General features: G+C 37.2%; 1 protein-coding gene across 2 annotated transcripts; it reads right to left on the reverse strand.

Moving 5' to 3' along the window:
• Nucleotides 1-2,439: 2,439 nt before the first annotated feature.
• On the reverse strand, nucleotides 2,440-15,165 carry LOC120418630 (facilitated trehalose transporter Tret1-2 homolog). 2 transcript variants are annotated; one of them, XM_039581073.2, is made up of 9 exons: nucleotides 15,021-15,165; nucleotides 14,462-14,694; nucleotides 14,247-14,377; nucleotides 13,805-13,997; nucleotides 13,582-13,738; nucleotides 5,424-5,638; nucleotides 3,616-3,816; nucleotides 3,227-3,292; nucleotides 2,453-2,656 (listed from the first exon to the last, which is right to left on the reverse strand). In XM_039581073.2, the coding sequence occupies exons 1-9, from the start codon at nucleotides 15,067-15,069 to the stop codon at nucleotides 2,495-2,497; spliced, it is 1,407 nt and encodes a 468-aa protein (XP_039437007.1). In that variant the 5' UTR covers nucleotides 15,070-15,165; the 3' UTR covers nucleotides 2,453-2,494. The 2 variants fall into 2 exon arrangements, with proteins under 2 accessions (XP_039437009.1, XP_039437007.1); XM_039581075.2 differs by lacking the exon at nucleotides 5,424-5,638 and having other exon boundaries at nucleotides 2,440-2,656.
• Between the last annotated feature and the right edge of the window lie 457 nt (nucleotides 15,166-15,622).

The following is a 15,622-nucleotide window of genomic DNA, read 5'->3' on the forward strand; positions in this document are numbered from 1 at the left end:
TTTGATTTGATTTGATTTGATTTGATTTGATTTGATTTGATTTGATTTGATTTGATTTGATTTGATTTGATTTGATTTGTTTTGATTTGATTTGATTTGATTTGATTTGATTTGATTTGATTTGATTTGATTTGATTTGATTTGATTTGATTTGATTTGATTTGATTTGATTTGATTTGATTTGATTTGATTTGATGTGATTTGATTTGATTTGATTTGTTTTGATTTGATTTGTTTTGATTTGATTTGATTTGATTTGATTTGATTTGATTTGATTTGATTTGATTTGATTTGATTTGATTTGATTTGATTTGATTTGATTTGATTTGATTTGATTTGATTTGATTTGATTTGATTTGATTTGATTTGATTTGATTTGATTTGATTTGATTTGATTTGATTTGATTTGAATTGATTTGATTTGATTTGATTTGATTTGATTTGATTTGATTTGATTTGATTTGATTTGATTTGATTGATTTGATTTGATTTGATTTGATTTGATTTGATTTGATTTGATTTGATTTGATTTGATTTGATTTGATTTGATTTGATTTGATTTGATTTGATTTGATTTGATTTGATTTGATTTGATTTGATTTGATTTGATTTGATTTGATTTGATTTGATTTGATTTGATTTGATTTGATTTGATTTGATTTGATTTGATTTGATTTTATTTGATTTGATTTGATTTGATTTGATTTGATTTGATTTTATTTGATTTGATTTGATTTGATTTGATTTGATTTGATTTGATTTGATTTGATTTGATTTGATTTGATTTGATTTGATTTGATTTGATTTGATTTGATTTGATTTGATTTGATTTGATTTGATTTGATTTGATTTGATTTGATTTGATTTGATTTGATTTGATTTGATTTGATTTGATTTGATTTGATTTGATTTGATTTGATTTGATTTGATTTGATTTGATTTGATTTGATTTGATTTGATTTGATTTGATTTGATTTGATTTGATTTGATTTGATTTGATTTGATTTGATTTGATTTGATTTGATTTGATTTGATTTGATTTGATTTGATTTGATTTGATTTGATTTGATTTGATTTGATTTGATCTGATTTGATTTGATTTGATTTGATTTGATTTGATTTGATTTGATTTGATTTGATTTGATTTGATTTGATTTGATTTGATTTGATTTGATTTGATTTGATTTGATTTGATTTGATTGATTTGATTTGATTTGATTTGATTTGATTTGATTTGATTGATTTGATTTGATTTGATTTGATTGATTTGATTTGATTTGATTTGATTTGATTTGATTTGATTTGATTTGATTTGATTTGATTGATTTGATTTGATTTGATTTGATTTGATTTGATTTGATTTGATTTGATTTGATTTGATTTGATTTGATTTGATTTGATTTGATTTGATTTGATTTGATTTGATTTGATTTGATTTGATTTGATTTGATTTGATTGATTTGATTTGATTTGATTTGATTTGATTTGATTTGATTTGATTTGATTTGATTTGATTTGATTTGATTTGATTTGATTTGATTTGATTTGATTTGATTTGATTTGATTTGATTTGATTTGATTTGATTTGATTTGATTTGATTTGATTTGATTTGATTTGATTTGATTTGATTTGATTTGATTTGATTTGATTTGATTTGATTTGATTTGATTTGATTTGATTTGACTTGATTTGATTTGATTTGATTTGATTTGATTTGATTTGATTTGATTTGATTTGATTTGATTTGATTTGATTTGATTTGATTTGATTTGATTTGATATGAATTGATTTGATTTGATTGATTTGATTTGATTTGATTTGATTTGATTTGATTTGATTTGATTTGATTTGATTTGATTTGATTTGATTTGATTTGATTTGATTTGATTTGATTTGATTTGATTTGATTTGATTTGATTTGATTTGATTTGATTTGATTTGATTTGATTTGATTTGATTTGATTTGATTTGATTTGATTTGATTTGATTTGATTTGATTTGATTTGATTTGATTTGATTTGATTTGATTTGATTTGATTTGATTTGATTTGATTTGATTTGATTTGATTTGATTTGATTTGATTTGATAAGCTTCTCTTTATACAAAAAAATTGTTGTTATTCAGATTAATACAACGCAATGAATTCGAAATTCAAATAATCCATTTCATTCCGAACATGGTTCCTCATTTTCGGTAACGAATCGAGTTGCATGCAATGATGACGAATCCTCATTTCAGGAAATTTTTGTGTAAATCATCGAACGCGAGAGCTTCATTTATTATTCATACAGCTGGCCGAACCAATTAGCACCTCTCATCATTCTTGCATCTTTCAGAACTTCAGATATTCAGGGGGGGGATGATTTTTGTACCGTTTGATGACCCAAATTCATTGAAATTCAGCATTCATCTTTCAAAACGCTCGCAGTAGAAAAAAAATCAAACTTTTAATATAAATCCATAATTTATATAATCGGAAACTAAAAATTCTATCACAATTTCTTCGCTCCCATCAATTTGGCGATGGCGTCGAAGCTTTTGCCCTTGGTTTCCGGCACGACGGCGGCCACAAACACGGTTCCGGTGAGGGAGCAGAGTGCAAACAGCAGCAACGTTCCGTGCATTCCGAGCACGTCGAACAGGGTTGAAAAGTACTGCAACGGGAAAAGCAGACAGAGAGACAGACAGTTAGACAGAACCAAAAAAAGGTGAGGTTATGTTGATCCCAGTCTGGTTTGGGTTAGTCAATTGGGGGAAAGCGAATATTTGCACTGATTTTTCGAAAAGCTGATGTGATTTGTCGAATGAAAGAGTTCGAGTGGGATTTCGATGAGCTTTGGGTTTTCTGTTTTGGTGAAAATTCGCGGATGAAATCCTTTGGGGATCTGAAAATGGGGATGCTACTTCTGAGTTATTTTTCAATGCATTGATTTTGAAGAGTGCATAGCACACAACGTGGTTGAATTACTGGACAGGAGTGAAGTAGGTTGCTCTTGACTACGTTTTCAATCATTCAAACATTTTCTGAGTGTAAAATAAACTTATTCACAATTTCTGATTAAAAATGAAGAATGTTCAAAATAATTCTTTGAAAATGACACAAAGATCTCATTCTTGTCATGAACAATGGATGAAACCACAGAGCTAAAGTTAGTCTCACTGCATTAAACTGCAACAAAAGCTGCTTCAAACAGATACTAACCTGCACACACACATTCCCTTACCTTGATTGCGACAAATGCAAAGACCCACAGCACGGCCATGCAGGACGTGATGGCGAATCCTTTGATCTGGAAGCGACCCCGGACAGGACCAGAGGACATCATCGCCAACCACAAAATGGTTCACCGGGAGAGAAAAGACGAGAATCGAGAAAGGTGAGGAAGAATTATACAACTGTTGAGGTTAGCTCGTTACGGTTGGGTGCGTAATTTCAGCACCCATTTTCTTTGGAAAAGGACGTTTTTTGGTACGGTAATCCAAGAAGTTATTAATTGATAAATAATTGAATTACATTCGAGAAGCTAACTAAACTGGAGTGATCAACACTTTGTAGTTTTTTCGATAAAGTCATTATTTAAATTACGAAAAATTCACATTTGAGACTCCGTACCTTCTGGGGCATGATTTCCGCCAGGACGACGAACGGCAGCGTGAGGACGCCCATCGAGGCGATGAAGATAACGATCGAAAAGCAGACCAGGGGCAGCCAGTTGATCGCGGTCACGTCGTGTCCTAGACTCTTGGCGTACGAGAAACCCGAGAAGATGGACAGCCCGGTAGCGATACCTGCGCCGGAGATGATCAGCAGAAGCTGGAATGAACAAGAATCAGTAAGCAGTACATGACGACGGTTGAAGGTTTGCTGGTTTGATAATGTCATTTTTGAGGAAGACCCTCGTATGTTTGGTTTGAATCAAGTTAGACGGAGAGTAAACTGACATTTTAATTTATTATATCAATAATTTAAAATCAAGGAGCATCTCAATCGGTTCTGCTAATTCAGCCAAACTGTACGTGTTTAAGATATATGGAAAACAAGAAACAAGAAACAAGAAACAAGAAACAAGAAACAAGAAACAAGAAACAAGAAACAAGAAACAAGAAACAAGAAACAAGAAACAAGAAACAAGAAACAAGAAACAAGAAACAAGAAACAAGAAACAAGAAACAAGAAACAAGAAACAAGAAACAAGAAACAAGAAACAAGAAACAAGAAACAAGAAACAAGAAACAAGAAACAAGAAACAAGAAACAAGAAACAAGAAACAAGAAACAAGAAACAAGAAACAAGAAACAAGAAACAAGAACCAAGAAACAAGAAACAAGAAACAAGAAACAAGAAACAAGAAACAAGAAACAAGAAACAAGAAACAAGAAACAAGAAACAAGAAACAAGAAACAAGAAACAAGAAACAAGAAACAAGAAACAAGAAACAAGAAACAAGAAACAAGAAACAAGAAACAAGAAACAAGAAACAAGAAACAAGAAACAAGAAACAAGAAACAAGAAACAAGAAACAAGAAACAAGAAACAAGAAACAAGAAACAAGAAACATGAAACAAGAAACAAGAAACAAGAAACAAGAAACAAGAAACAAGAAACAAGAAACAAGAAACAAGAAACAAGAAACAAGAAACAAGAAACAAGAAACAAGAAACAAGAAACAAGAAACAAGAAACAAGAAACAAGAAACAAGAAACAAGATACAAGAAACAAGAAACAAGAAACAAGAAACAAGAAACAAGAAACAAGAAACAAGAAACAAGAAACAAGAAACAAGAAACAAGAAACAAGAAACAAGAAACAAGAAACAAGAAACAAGAAACAAGAAACAAGAAACAAGAAACAAGAAACAAGAAACAAGAAACAAGAAACAAGAAACAAGAAACAAGAAACAAGAAACAAGAAACAAGAAACAAGAAACAAGAAACAAGAAACAAGAAACAAGAAACAAGAAACAAGAAACAAGAAACAAGAAACAAGAAACAAGAAACAAGAAACAAGAAACAAGAAACAAGAAACAAGAAACAAGAAACAAGAAACAAGAAACAAGAAACAAGAAACAAGAAACAAGAAACAAGAAACAAGAAACAAGAAACAAGAAACAAGAAACAAGAAACAAGAAACAAGAAACAAGAAACAAGAAACAAGAAACAAGAAACAAGAAACAAGAAACAAGAAACAAGAAACAAGAAACAAGAAACAAGAAACAAGAATTTGCTTGTTTTCCTCGAAGAAGCTTTAGTTTTCCGCGAAAGAGCTTTTGTTTTCCTCGAAAATTATCAAACCACAACCCCCGGTGGTCCTCGGCAACGCCCCTATAAGGACCTAAACATGACCACAATTTTCCACCGTACTGTCAACACTGTATCATCAGCGTAATGCACCACATGAGCGCGTGGAGGCACTTCTCTTACCTTCCGCCCAGCCCGCTCCACCAGCACCGTGGAGAATGTCGACCCGAACATCTGGATCGTGCCGATAACGATGGCGGACATGTTGGCCGACAGCGAGGACCCCGATTCGGCGAAAACGTTCGCCGTGTAGTTTAGCATCGCAAAACAACCGCTAAATTGATTGAACGCCATCAAACAGATCCCAATCAGGAAGGCCTTCCGGGCATGGGGCGTCACTGGAAAATTGGGAAACAAAATATGTCGGAGGCAACAAGGTAAACAACAAAGGTGCTTGCACGTGGAGACCTCGCAGCACATGGTGCTGGACAAAGGTGCACGTGTGACACAGCGCTGGTGAGAAAATTGTTTCTTTGTAGATTTTTATCTAACAACGTAGAAGCATATTCTATGATATCCCGAACAACTTTCCCGCATCTCAAAAATGATACAACATTTTAAATAAATAATTTAAAAATTTTGCAATTCCGTCTTGAAACTTCCTACTTTTCCTGTCATTCTCGCGTGACGAAACAGCCTACTTTTATCTACTAAAAATAACAGAATCGAATAGAAACACCTTTCAAAACAAATGCTGAAAAGTCTACTTTTCAGCACTGAAATGGATGCTGAAAAGTTGAACTTTTCAGCACTAGTTTTGAAAAGTAATACTTTTCAATTTTTTTTTATTGTTGAAAATGATATTTGTTTCAAAAACTGCCAAAGCAACCACGTAATAAAACAAAGAATTGGTTTTGCTACACTCATGATGCATATCGTTTGTTTCGAAGACATTACTTAGTACGTTATTGTGTTGGCAGTGTTGGCAAGAAACAAGGTTTTCACTAGCTATTTACAAATGCTACTGTTGAACACTCTGTATAATTTTTTAAAAGTATCTCAGCACAATACTGTCTTTTCAAGTTTTAAAAATTGAATTTACGAGCCGTGGTTTCAACATTTGAATGAAAAAAGTGTTTAAAAATGCATTTTACACCTGGCTAGTTGTTTTGCAATCATTAGTTTCCAGAATACCTAAATATTGACGAATTGTGTTTTTTTTTGCAAAAAAAAAAAAAAAAATTAAAGTACATTGGAATTTCATAAAAAATCAAAATATGTTGAATCCAGCCATAACAAGCTTAATGATATCAATGCAGAATAATGCGTTTTAGATTGTTTTAAGTTGATTTGGCTTATATTTTCATTAAAATTTTGATTTTTATGGAAAAAAATTGGGGGGGGGGGGGGGGTGAATGAAACAAAAAAAGAGATATTCTACACGAAAAATGTAACTTCCGTTTAAATTAACAAGATAAAAACCAATAAAAAGACAAATAAACAATTATTTCCAAAATTTTCGATCGAATTTAACTTTCCAAAAAATCAAAAAAATACCTTATGAGTGTTTGGTAATTATTTCTAAAATCCGTAATGGCTATAAAACCGTGCTAAAATATCTGAAAAAACTGTGCTGCTTTAGAAAAGAGCGATTTTGAGAAATGTTATTTGATTGATATCATGTCAATATAAAGATTCAGGAATAGATTTTATTTTGTGCCAATTTAAAAATAATACCTCAAGCCAAAATTGATGCAATAGAGCAATTCTCTACGAAATCGGTATTTTTTATTTTATTTTTTGCATTTTTTAATCCGGCTGAAACTTTTTTAGTGCTTTTGATATGCCCAAAGAAGCCATTTTACATCATTAGTTTGTCCATATAATTGTCCATACAAATATGACAGCTGTCCATACAAAAATGATGTATCTTTTGATGTATCTTTTGATTGAATTTTTTTGATCGATTTGGTGTCTTCAGCAAAGTAGTAGATATGAATAAGGACTACACTGCCAAAAAAAGCTATTGTATTTTTTTTATTATTTGATCTATTTTAGGGGACATCAAACGTCAACTTTAAAAAAAATCCAGAATGTGCAAAAAATCTTTGACCGAGTTATGATTTTTTGAATTTATACATTTTTTTCATTAAATCGAAATATAAGCCGCAAAAAAAATTCATATTCATTTCCGATGTAAAATCAAATTTGCAATCAAAAAGTACTTGAGTGAAATTTTGATAAAGTGTACCGTTATTCATTTTTTTTAATTAATGCAAATGTTTGCCCACTTTTGAAAAAAATATTTTTAAAAGCTGAGAAAATTTTCTATTTTTTGTTTTAATGGATTTTGTTGATAGACCTTCAGTTGTTGAGATATTGTAATGATTTAAAAACAGGAAAATTGGTGTCACCCATGAAGTATGTCACGCTAAAATCGGCAAAAACGAACCCCCCAGACCCCCATATCACACTTTGCCACGCTAGCTCCAACCCCCCTCGGAAAATACGTCACGTTTTGTCGGACCGTCCCTCCCTCTTCCCTCTTCTTAATTTTTTTTGAACAATTTTGATAATTCATAAATCGGAATAGTTTTTAAAATTCGAAGTTGAAGGGTGTGTTTTGATTTTGAAATCAATATCAATAGATTTCATTCTGAAAATTTCTGAAAAGATAACATTTGATGTCCCCTAAATCATATTCATAAAAAATTAAAATAGTGTTTTTTTGCAAATCATGTTTTTTAAACCGTGTATCATTTTTTCAGGGTAGTCCTTATCCATACCTACAACTTTGCCGAAGTCACCAAATCGATCAAAAAAATTCCTTCAAAAGACACAGACTTTTGAATTTTCATATATCATTTTTGTATGGGAAGCTGCCTAATCTGTATATAAAATTATATGGATAATCTTATGACGCGCAACGCGCAAAAACGGGAAAAATTCCTTTTGAACTAAAACTGCGATATTTTCAAAATTTTAGCGATTACCTATATACATGTTTGTTACCAAAAGTTGCGTCTTTTAATTTACAATTTTAGCTGGTGACAAAAACAGGCACTTTCCATACGCCAAAATATCCAAAAAATATGTGTATTTTGAAAACATTCAATTTGACCATTTAAGTCTGATTTAGAAAAATTCAATTGTACAAAAAAGTCACCTTTTTTTAAACGATTCTCGATTTACGCAACTTTTTTTAAGTCATGACTTAAAAGAAGAATGTCCTTGACTTAAATCGAGAACATGACTTAAATTAAGAATCTTTGAGAATTCGTAATTTTTCGAAGAGTTTTCAAAATGTATGAATTGTATGTTATTTAGTTATGATATTGAAACATGTAAGCATAGTTTTGGAACATCTGGGATGTTCTAGTCCATCCGAAACTTCCGGAAATTTTGAACAAGAGGTTTACCAAAGAAACAAGTCGAAACTTCAAGATATTGACTACGGATCCTACCCAGACTACTTTAGTCAGTGTGGTAGGCTACAGTGCATTGTTGTAAGAACTTATTGGGATGTCCTGGGTCATCCAAGGACTCCCTGGAGTTAAGATCTGTAAATCTACCGCCGTAACAAGAAGGAGGTCGACGGTTTTTGAACCCGGAACATACCCGCATAGCTTCAGTGAGTATGGGGGACTACTTTGCTGGAGTGTTGGGATATGCTTGGATGTCCTGGGTCATCTAAGGACTCTTTAGAGTTAAGATCTGTGAATCTACCACCGTAACAAGCAAGAAGTCGACGGTTTTTGACCCCGGAACATATCCGCATAGCTTCAATGAGTATGGTAGACTAGTTTGCTGATGTGTTGGGATGTTCTGGGACATCCAAGGACTCCCTGGAGTTAAGACCCATGGGCTCACCGCTTTAACGAGCAAGTGGTCAACAGTTATTGACTACGAGACATACTCGCATAGCTTCAGTGAGTATGGTAGACTACTATGATGATGTTTTGGGATGTTCTGCGACATCCAAGGACTCCCTGGAGTAAAGATCTATGAGTCTACCGCCGTAACAAGCAAGAGGTCAACGGTTTTTGACCTTGGGACAGACCCGCATAGCTTTAGTGAGTACGGTTGACTACTTTGCTAATGTATTGGACTGTCTTGGGTCATCCAAGAACTCCATTGAGTTATAACACGAGGGTCTACGGCTGTAACAAGGACTTTCTGGAACGGGACATAACAGCAAAGAAGTCTATCATACTCACTGAAGCTCTGCGGGTATTTCCCAAGGTCAAAAACGTCGACCTCTTGCGTTTTACGTCAGTTGACCCACAGATCTTAACTCCAGGAAGTCCTTGAATGTCCCAGAATATCCCATCATATCAGCAAAGTAGTCTACCATACTCACTGAAGCTATGCGGATGTGTTGCGGGGTCAAAACCTGCTGACCTCTAGTTTGTTACATCGGTAGACCCACAGATCTTAACTCCAAGGAGTTCTTAGATGTCTCAGAACATCCCAAAACATCAGAAAACTAGTCTACCGTATCCACTGAAGCTATGCGGATATGTTCCGGGGTCAAAAACCGTCGACCTCGGGCTTGTTACGGTGGTAGACTAACAGATCTTAACTTCAGGTAGTCCTTGGATGTCCCACAACATCCCAACACATCAGCAAACTAGTCTACCGTACCCACTGAAGCTATGCGGATTTGTTCCGGGGTCAAAAACCGTCGACCTCGGGCTTGTTACGGTGGTAGACCAACAGATCTTAACTCCAGGGAGTCCTTGAATGTCCCAGAATATCCCTACACATCAGCAAAGTAATCCATCATACTGAAGCTATGCGGATATGTTCCGGGCTCTAAAACCGTCGACCTCTTGCTTGTTACGGCGGTAGATTCGCAGATCTTAACTCCAGGGAGTCCTTGGATGACCCAGAACATCCAAACACATCCTAACACCCCAGCAAAGTAGTCCCCCATACTCACTGAAGCTATGCGGAAATGTTCCGGGGTCAAAAACCGTCGACCTCTTGCTTGTTACGGCGGTAGACCCAAAGATCTTAACTCCAGGGAGTTCTTGGATGACCCAGATTATCCCAATAAGTTGTTACAATAATGATCTGTAGCTTACTACACTCACTGAAGCAGTCTGGGTAGGATCCGTAGTCAAAATCTTGAAGTTCGACTTGTTTCTTTGATAAGCCTGTTGCACAACATTTCCGGAAGTTTCGGATGGACTAGAACATCCCAGGTGTTCCAAAACCATGATAAAATGTTTCAGTAACATTTCTCAATAAAATACAATTGACACATTTTGAAAACTCTTCGAAAAATTTCGTAATCCCATATATTTTTAATTTAAGTCATATTCTCAATTTAAGTCATGGACATTCTTTTTTTAAACGATTCTCGATTTAAACACCCCCATTTCGTTGTGTAAATCAAGAATATGGTGTATTTAAAAATTGAAGGCAAGGGCATGCAAATTTCTATCGTCATAATCTCACTAATACGTATTTTATGTTAAAAGCAATTGCTTTTAACTAATTTGCCAAAAAAGTAAAATTTCTAGCCAAATGACCTTTCCATCAAAAAATTGTTTCTGCTAATGGCAAACAAATAATTAAAATAAAAAAATGGGCAGACATTTTGACAAAATGTTCAATACCGTTCCACGCAACTTGATGCCCATTTTCATAAGGTGTTAAATGATTTTGACAAAGAACTTTGTCCTAAGGGCACTGTCTACAGGTGTCAATCCAAAATTTCGCGAAGCGAATGTGTAACGAAATTATGTAGTCTTTTAAATGCTTATATCTTCCACCCCATTCAAGTAATCTGTATGTTCTACCCACCAAACGATAGGGGAAGTCTTTAAGTACAAGTTGACTACCTCGTAAAGTTGATAAAACTTTGTTAAAGTACTCAAATGTTAAGATGAAAAATAAAAATTCAGACCCGGAAAATCCCGGTCGCTGATTGGTTGAGCGCAACCTTTCCCGAACACATTAATCAGATTCAAGTATCTAGCACTTAGCAAATTTTGCTCTCCGCCACTGCTTCGAAAGCGTCGTGCCGTCACAGCCAAGCGAGGTTATAAAAGAGCGCCGCGCCGCCGGTCGAAGCTTAGACAAGTCCGAAGCTTTGCATGAGGAGGATCGAGAAGCAGCAGCACAGCAAAGCCGCCGAGAGGAAAGAGAGCATTGTTCTGGAAAGAGAGGCAGTGCAGGCGCGAGAGGGAAAATTGAACAAACCTTTCCCGATCATCCTCTCCGAGAGACGTGAGAGCTCATAATTTTCTGACAGCCGAGGAGTCAACATCGAGTGGCAGTTGTAGAATTAGAAGGGACAGCAGAAATTTCCCCCGGTCAACGATGTGGAGAAGTTGCCGAAATGGCTCGGGCCGTCGCAGGAACGGGACGGATTGTCGCTGCAGGCCATCAAGGAAGAACGTTAGGGACCGATGCGGTCAAGCTGCCAATATTCATCCGGAAGGCTCCGGTTAAGGGCATAGAGAAGGGGTCCCCGTGTTGTTTGAGAACCAGTTCCCTTTTGGGTCAAGTTGGCTGAGGTAGCGACAAAGTTTGCTGGAAGAGCTCTTTCAATGTGTGCGTGTGTGTATGAGCAATAAAATTACCACCGTGGATCCGTCTTTGACGAAACCTCCGTAGGTACTGAAATTTTCTGAGGCTAAGTGCTAGCTTAAATAGTTCGCATGAAATGTGGCATCATGGTGCAAATTTTGCCTTGTCTCCTGCTTTCTTGGAACTGTCACGTGAGAATGCTGCATCACTGTTGCCACATTTCATGCGAACTATTTAAGCTAGCACTTAGCCTCAGAAAATGTCAGTGCCTACGGAGGTTTCGTCAAAGACGGATCCACGGTGGTAATTTTATTGCTCACACACACACACACACACACACACACACACACACACACACACACACACACACACACACACACACACACACACACACACACACACACACACACACACACACACACACACACACACACACACACACACACACACACACACACACACACACACACACACCCACACACACACACACACACACACACACACACACACACACACACACACACACACACACACACACACACACACACACACACACACACACACACACACACACACACACACACACACACACACACACACACACACACACACACACACACACACGCACACATTGAAAGACACAGTTTGTGCACCAAATTGGGAGGAATTCTGTTCTAATGAAGATTTTTAGCACGGTCACCGGAAAACGAGAATGATTTGGGACAATGGGGTTGGGACCACATTGGTAGGATATTGGCCACACCCGGAGTGGCCAGTGCCCTGGGGAAGGTTCTACCGGGGGGACATTAATCGAACCATACGACTTGGGGCAATATGGGTATCAAAATTAATGGTTTTTGAAACTGGTCATGAAAATGGCCATTTTGACCGGATTGGCCAGTGCCATGGGGAAGGTTCTACCGGGGGGACATTAATCGAACCATACGACTTGAGGCAATATGGGTATCAAAATTAATAGTTTTTAAAACTGGTAATGAAAATGGCCATTTTGACCGGATTGGCCACACCCGGAGTGGCCAGTGCCCTGGGGAAGGTTCTACCGGGGGATATAAATCGAACCATACGACTAGGGGCAATATGGGTATCAAAATTCATTGTTTTTGAAACTGGTAATGAAAATGGCCATTTTGACCGGATTGGCCACACCCGGAGTGGCCAGTGCCCTGGGGAAGGTTCTACCGGGGGACATTTATCGAACCATACGACTTGGGGCAATATGGGTATCAAAATTAATAGTTTTTAAAACTGGTAATGAAAATGGCCATTTTGACCGGATTGGCCACATCCAGAGTGGCCAGTGCCCTGGGGAAGGTTCTACCGTGGGGACATTAATCGAACCGTACGACTTAGGGCAATATGGGTATCAAAATTCATGGTTTCAAAAACCATGGACATGAAAATTACCATTTTGATAGTGGTGGCCACAACCTAGAGTGGCCGGTTCCCTCTGGAAGGTTCTCCCGGGGGGACATTTTCCGAACCATACTTGTTTTGGCAATATTTTCGTGTTTTGGCAATTTATTTCCACAGAGGTGCCAAAGATTGAAAACATTTAATTAGGATTAAATAAATAGACAATGATCTAAAAATAAATATACAGAAAAACTAAATATTTTTTTTAGGAGTTTTGAACAAAGTTCTTTGTCATATTGGTCATGTAGAACATAACCACCTGCACCTTTTTTTTTTTAAATTATTTTAAACACTAAAAATATAATTTCAAATCAAACAATTTTCCCCTCTGGCCCTTTTCGCAATAACAACACCGTACGAACCATACCTAAATCCTGCCAGCTCAGCTTGTCCTCGGCGGCGACGGATTGTTTTTCCTCCCGGAACTGTCCCTTCAGATTCATCAGCTCAAGCTTGAACTCGTTGGACACCTGCTGCGTGCCGTACCGGTAGCCCCGGTAGAACAGCAGAGCGTTTTCCGATTTCTGTAATTAAAATAGATCCACTTTTGTAGCACCTAGATGGAGCCTGGTAGTGAGGTTATCCTTTACGGTGTAATTGTTTTGCTGCATCAGATAAAACGGCGTGTCCGGGATGAACGAGAAACAGGCCAGGAAGAGCACCGGGAAGGCCAGCAGGATCCACGGGATGGTTTTGTACGGGAACAAATCGCCCAGGATGTACATTATCAGGATGCCGGCGTTGCACGTGAAGACCAGCGTGGAGGACAGCAGGCCCCGGATTCTGGAGTGGGATAATCGTTCAGGTGAGCACAACAATCGTTTAAAATAAACTTTTAGTTATTGGATTAGGCAAGGATTTTTTTTCAGTTTTGACATGGCTGGAATTCTTTGACAAATTATGCCATTTTAAATACGGTGAAATTAGGGGATAATCGCACTATAAGCTGTCAAGATACATTGAAGTAATACTCACAATGACGCAATCAACAATCGATACTCAAGCCTTATTCATCATTCCATCAATTCTCACCTGTCCTCAGCGATTTCTCCGATAAACATCGGAATGACCATGAAGCAAACGCCACCGGAGAACCCCGCCAGGAATCGCATCACCATCAGATAGTACGGATTTGTGGCGATGATGACCATAATCCAGGAAATCTAATGAAGACCATCAAAGGCCATCGAAAATAATGAGATACCGTGAAATGATACAACACGCGTTGAACGGATGGAAGGACTCACAATCTGGGGAATCGCTGCCAGGCAGGCGGTCAGTTTGCGCCCGTACCGATCGGCCATCCAGCCGGAGACGGCATTTCCGAGGAATCCACCCACGCACATAGCCGCCCCAATCCAGGAGCCCTGGTCGGTCGTGATAGGACCACTGGGGAGGGGCGTTTCGGCGGATTGCAGCACCGGAATCGAGGGTGAGGTCCAACCGCAAACGAAGCCATAGCTTAGCGAGAGAAGGTTCACTGTGGGTCGATGGATACGAGTGGTTAGATAATTGTAACAGTCTATGTTTAGTGATTTCAAGGAAGTGTGAACATAATCCTTTCTGATGATTTTGTCTTTGAACAGATTGATACAATTAAGTTGTTCAGATTCTGAGTCGATAGGTATACATGAAGATGAGTCAACGGGCACTTTAATTTAAATTTAAATAACAAATTGGAAAACAATTTCATCGTAAATATGAAAAAAGGAAAATAAATAAGGACCTCACAAACTGGACAAACTTCTCTCATAATGGATAATAATGGAGGCCACGTCGTCGAAGCTTGTTATGCCAAAAACTTACCGCAAAATGTGGCCAAATATTGGTTCCTGGCACTACCGTGGCCCTGCATGATTCCGGCGTGAGTGCTCCTGCCCGACTGGATGTAACTTCGATGTAAGGCGGCGGGAACCGTGCGCGCCGTTATCTGGTCGTGTCAGGGTGCAAACAGTAGCAGGCGTCGGAGACTGACCAGGGTAATTTATTTGCCCGAGGAAGGATTAGGCCGGATTTCGTCTTATCACCGACGCGAGAAGGAAGAGCTAGCGAGTGGCGGGAGGTAAGCTCGATCAACTGCTGATGCTGCTGCTGCTGGACAAGTTTTGTGTTAACAGGTGTTTCTTTCGGGTGCCAAAAACAGCAGATGAATTTGTATCCCTTGGATTAACGGTGTTTATCCTTATGGTTTTGAATGGATGACGTTAAAATAATGTAAACTGGTGAAATTTGTGGTAGGACAGTGAACTGTAGGGGACCTTCCACAAACAAAGTGGGTAATTCTCCACCAACTCCCATGAACATCGAAAAAGTTGCCCCGACTGCTCTACGATTTTCGTGAAACATTGTCCATATGGGAAGTTTTGGTTCCTGATCACGAATCCAAGGTTCATTATTCGATATCTGGT

The sequence above is a fragment of the Culex pipiens genome, chromosome 2 (genome assembly GCF_016801865.2).
Source record: "Culex pipiens pallens isolate TS chromosome 2, TS_CPP_V2, whole genome shotgun sequence".
NCBI classification, from domain to species: Eukaryota; Metazoa; Arthropoda; class Insecta; order Diptera; family Culicidae; genus Culex; species Culex pipiens.

Bases quoted from the DNA above. Each gene is read 5' to 3' on its own strand.
- LOC120418630 (XM_039581073.2), bottom strand. From the start codon at position 15,069: ATGCAGGGCCACGGTAGTGCCAGGAACCAATATTTGGCCACATTTTGC. The intron at 13,739-13,804 runs GTAAAGGATAAC...TTTTAATTACAG, and splicing joins TGCAGCAAAACAATTACACC to AAATCGGAAAACGCTCTGCT. The intron at 3,293-3,615 runs GTACGGAGTCTC...GGTCGCTTCCAG, and splicing joins CGGAAATCATGCCCCAGAAG to ATCAAAGGATTCGCCATCAC.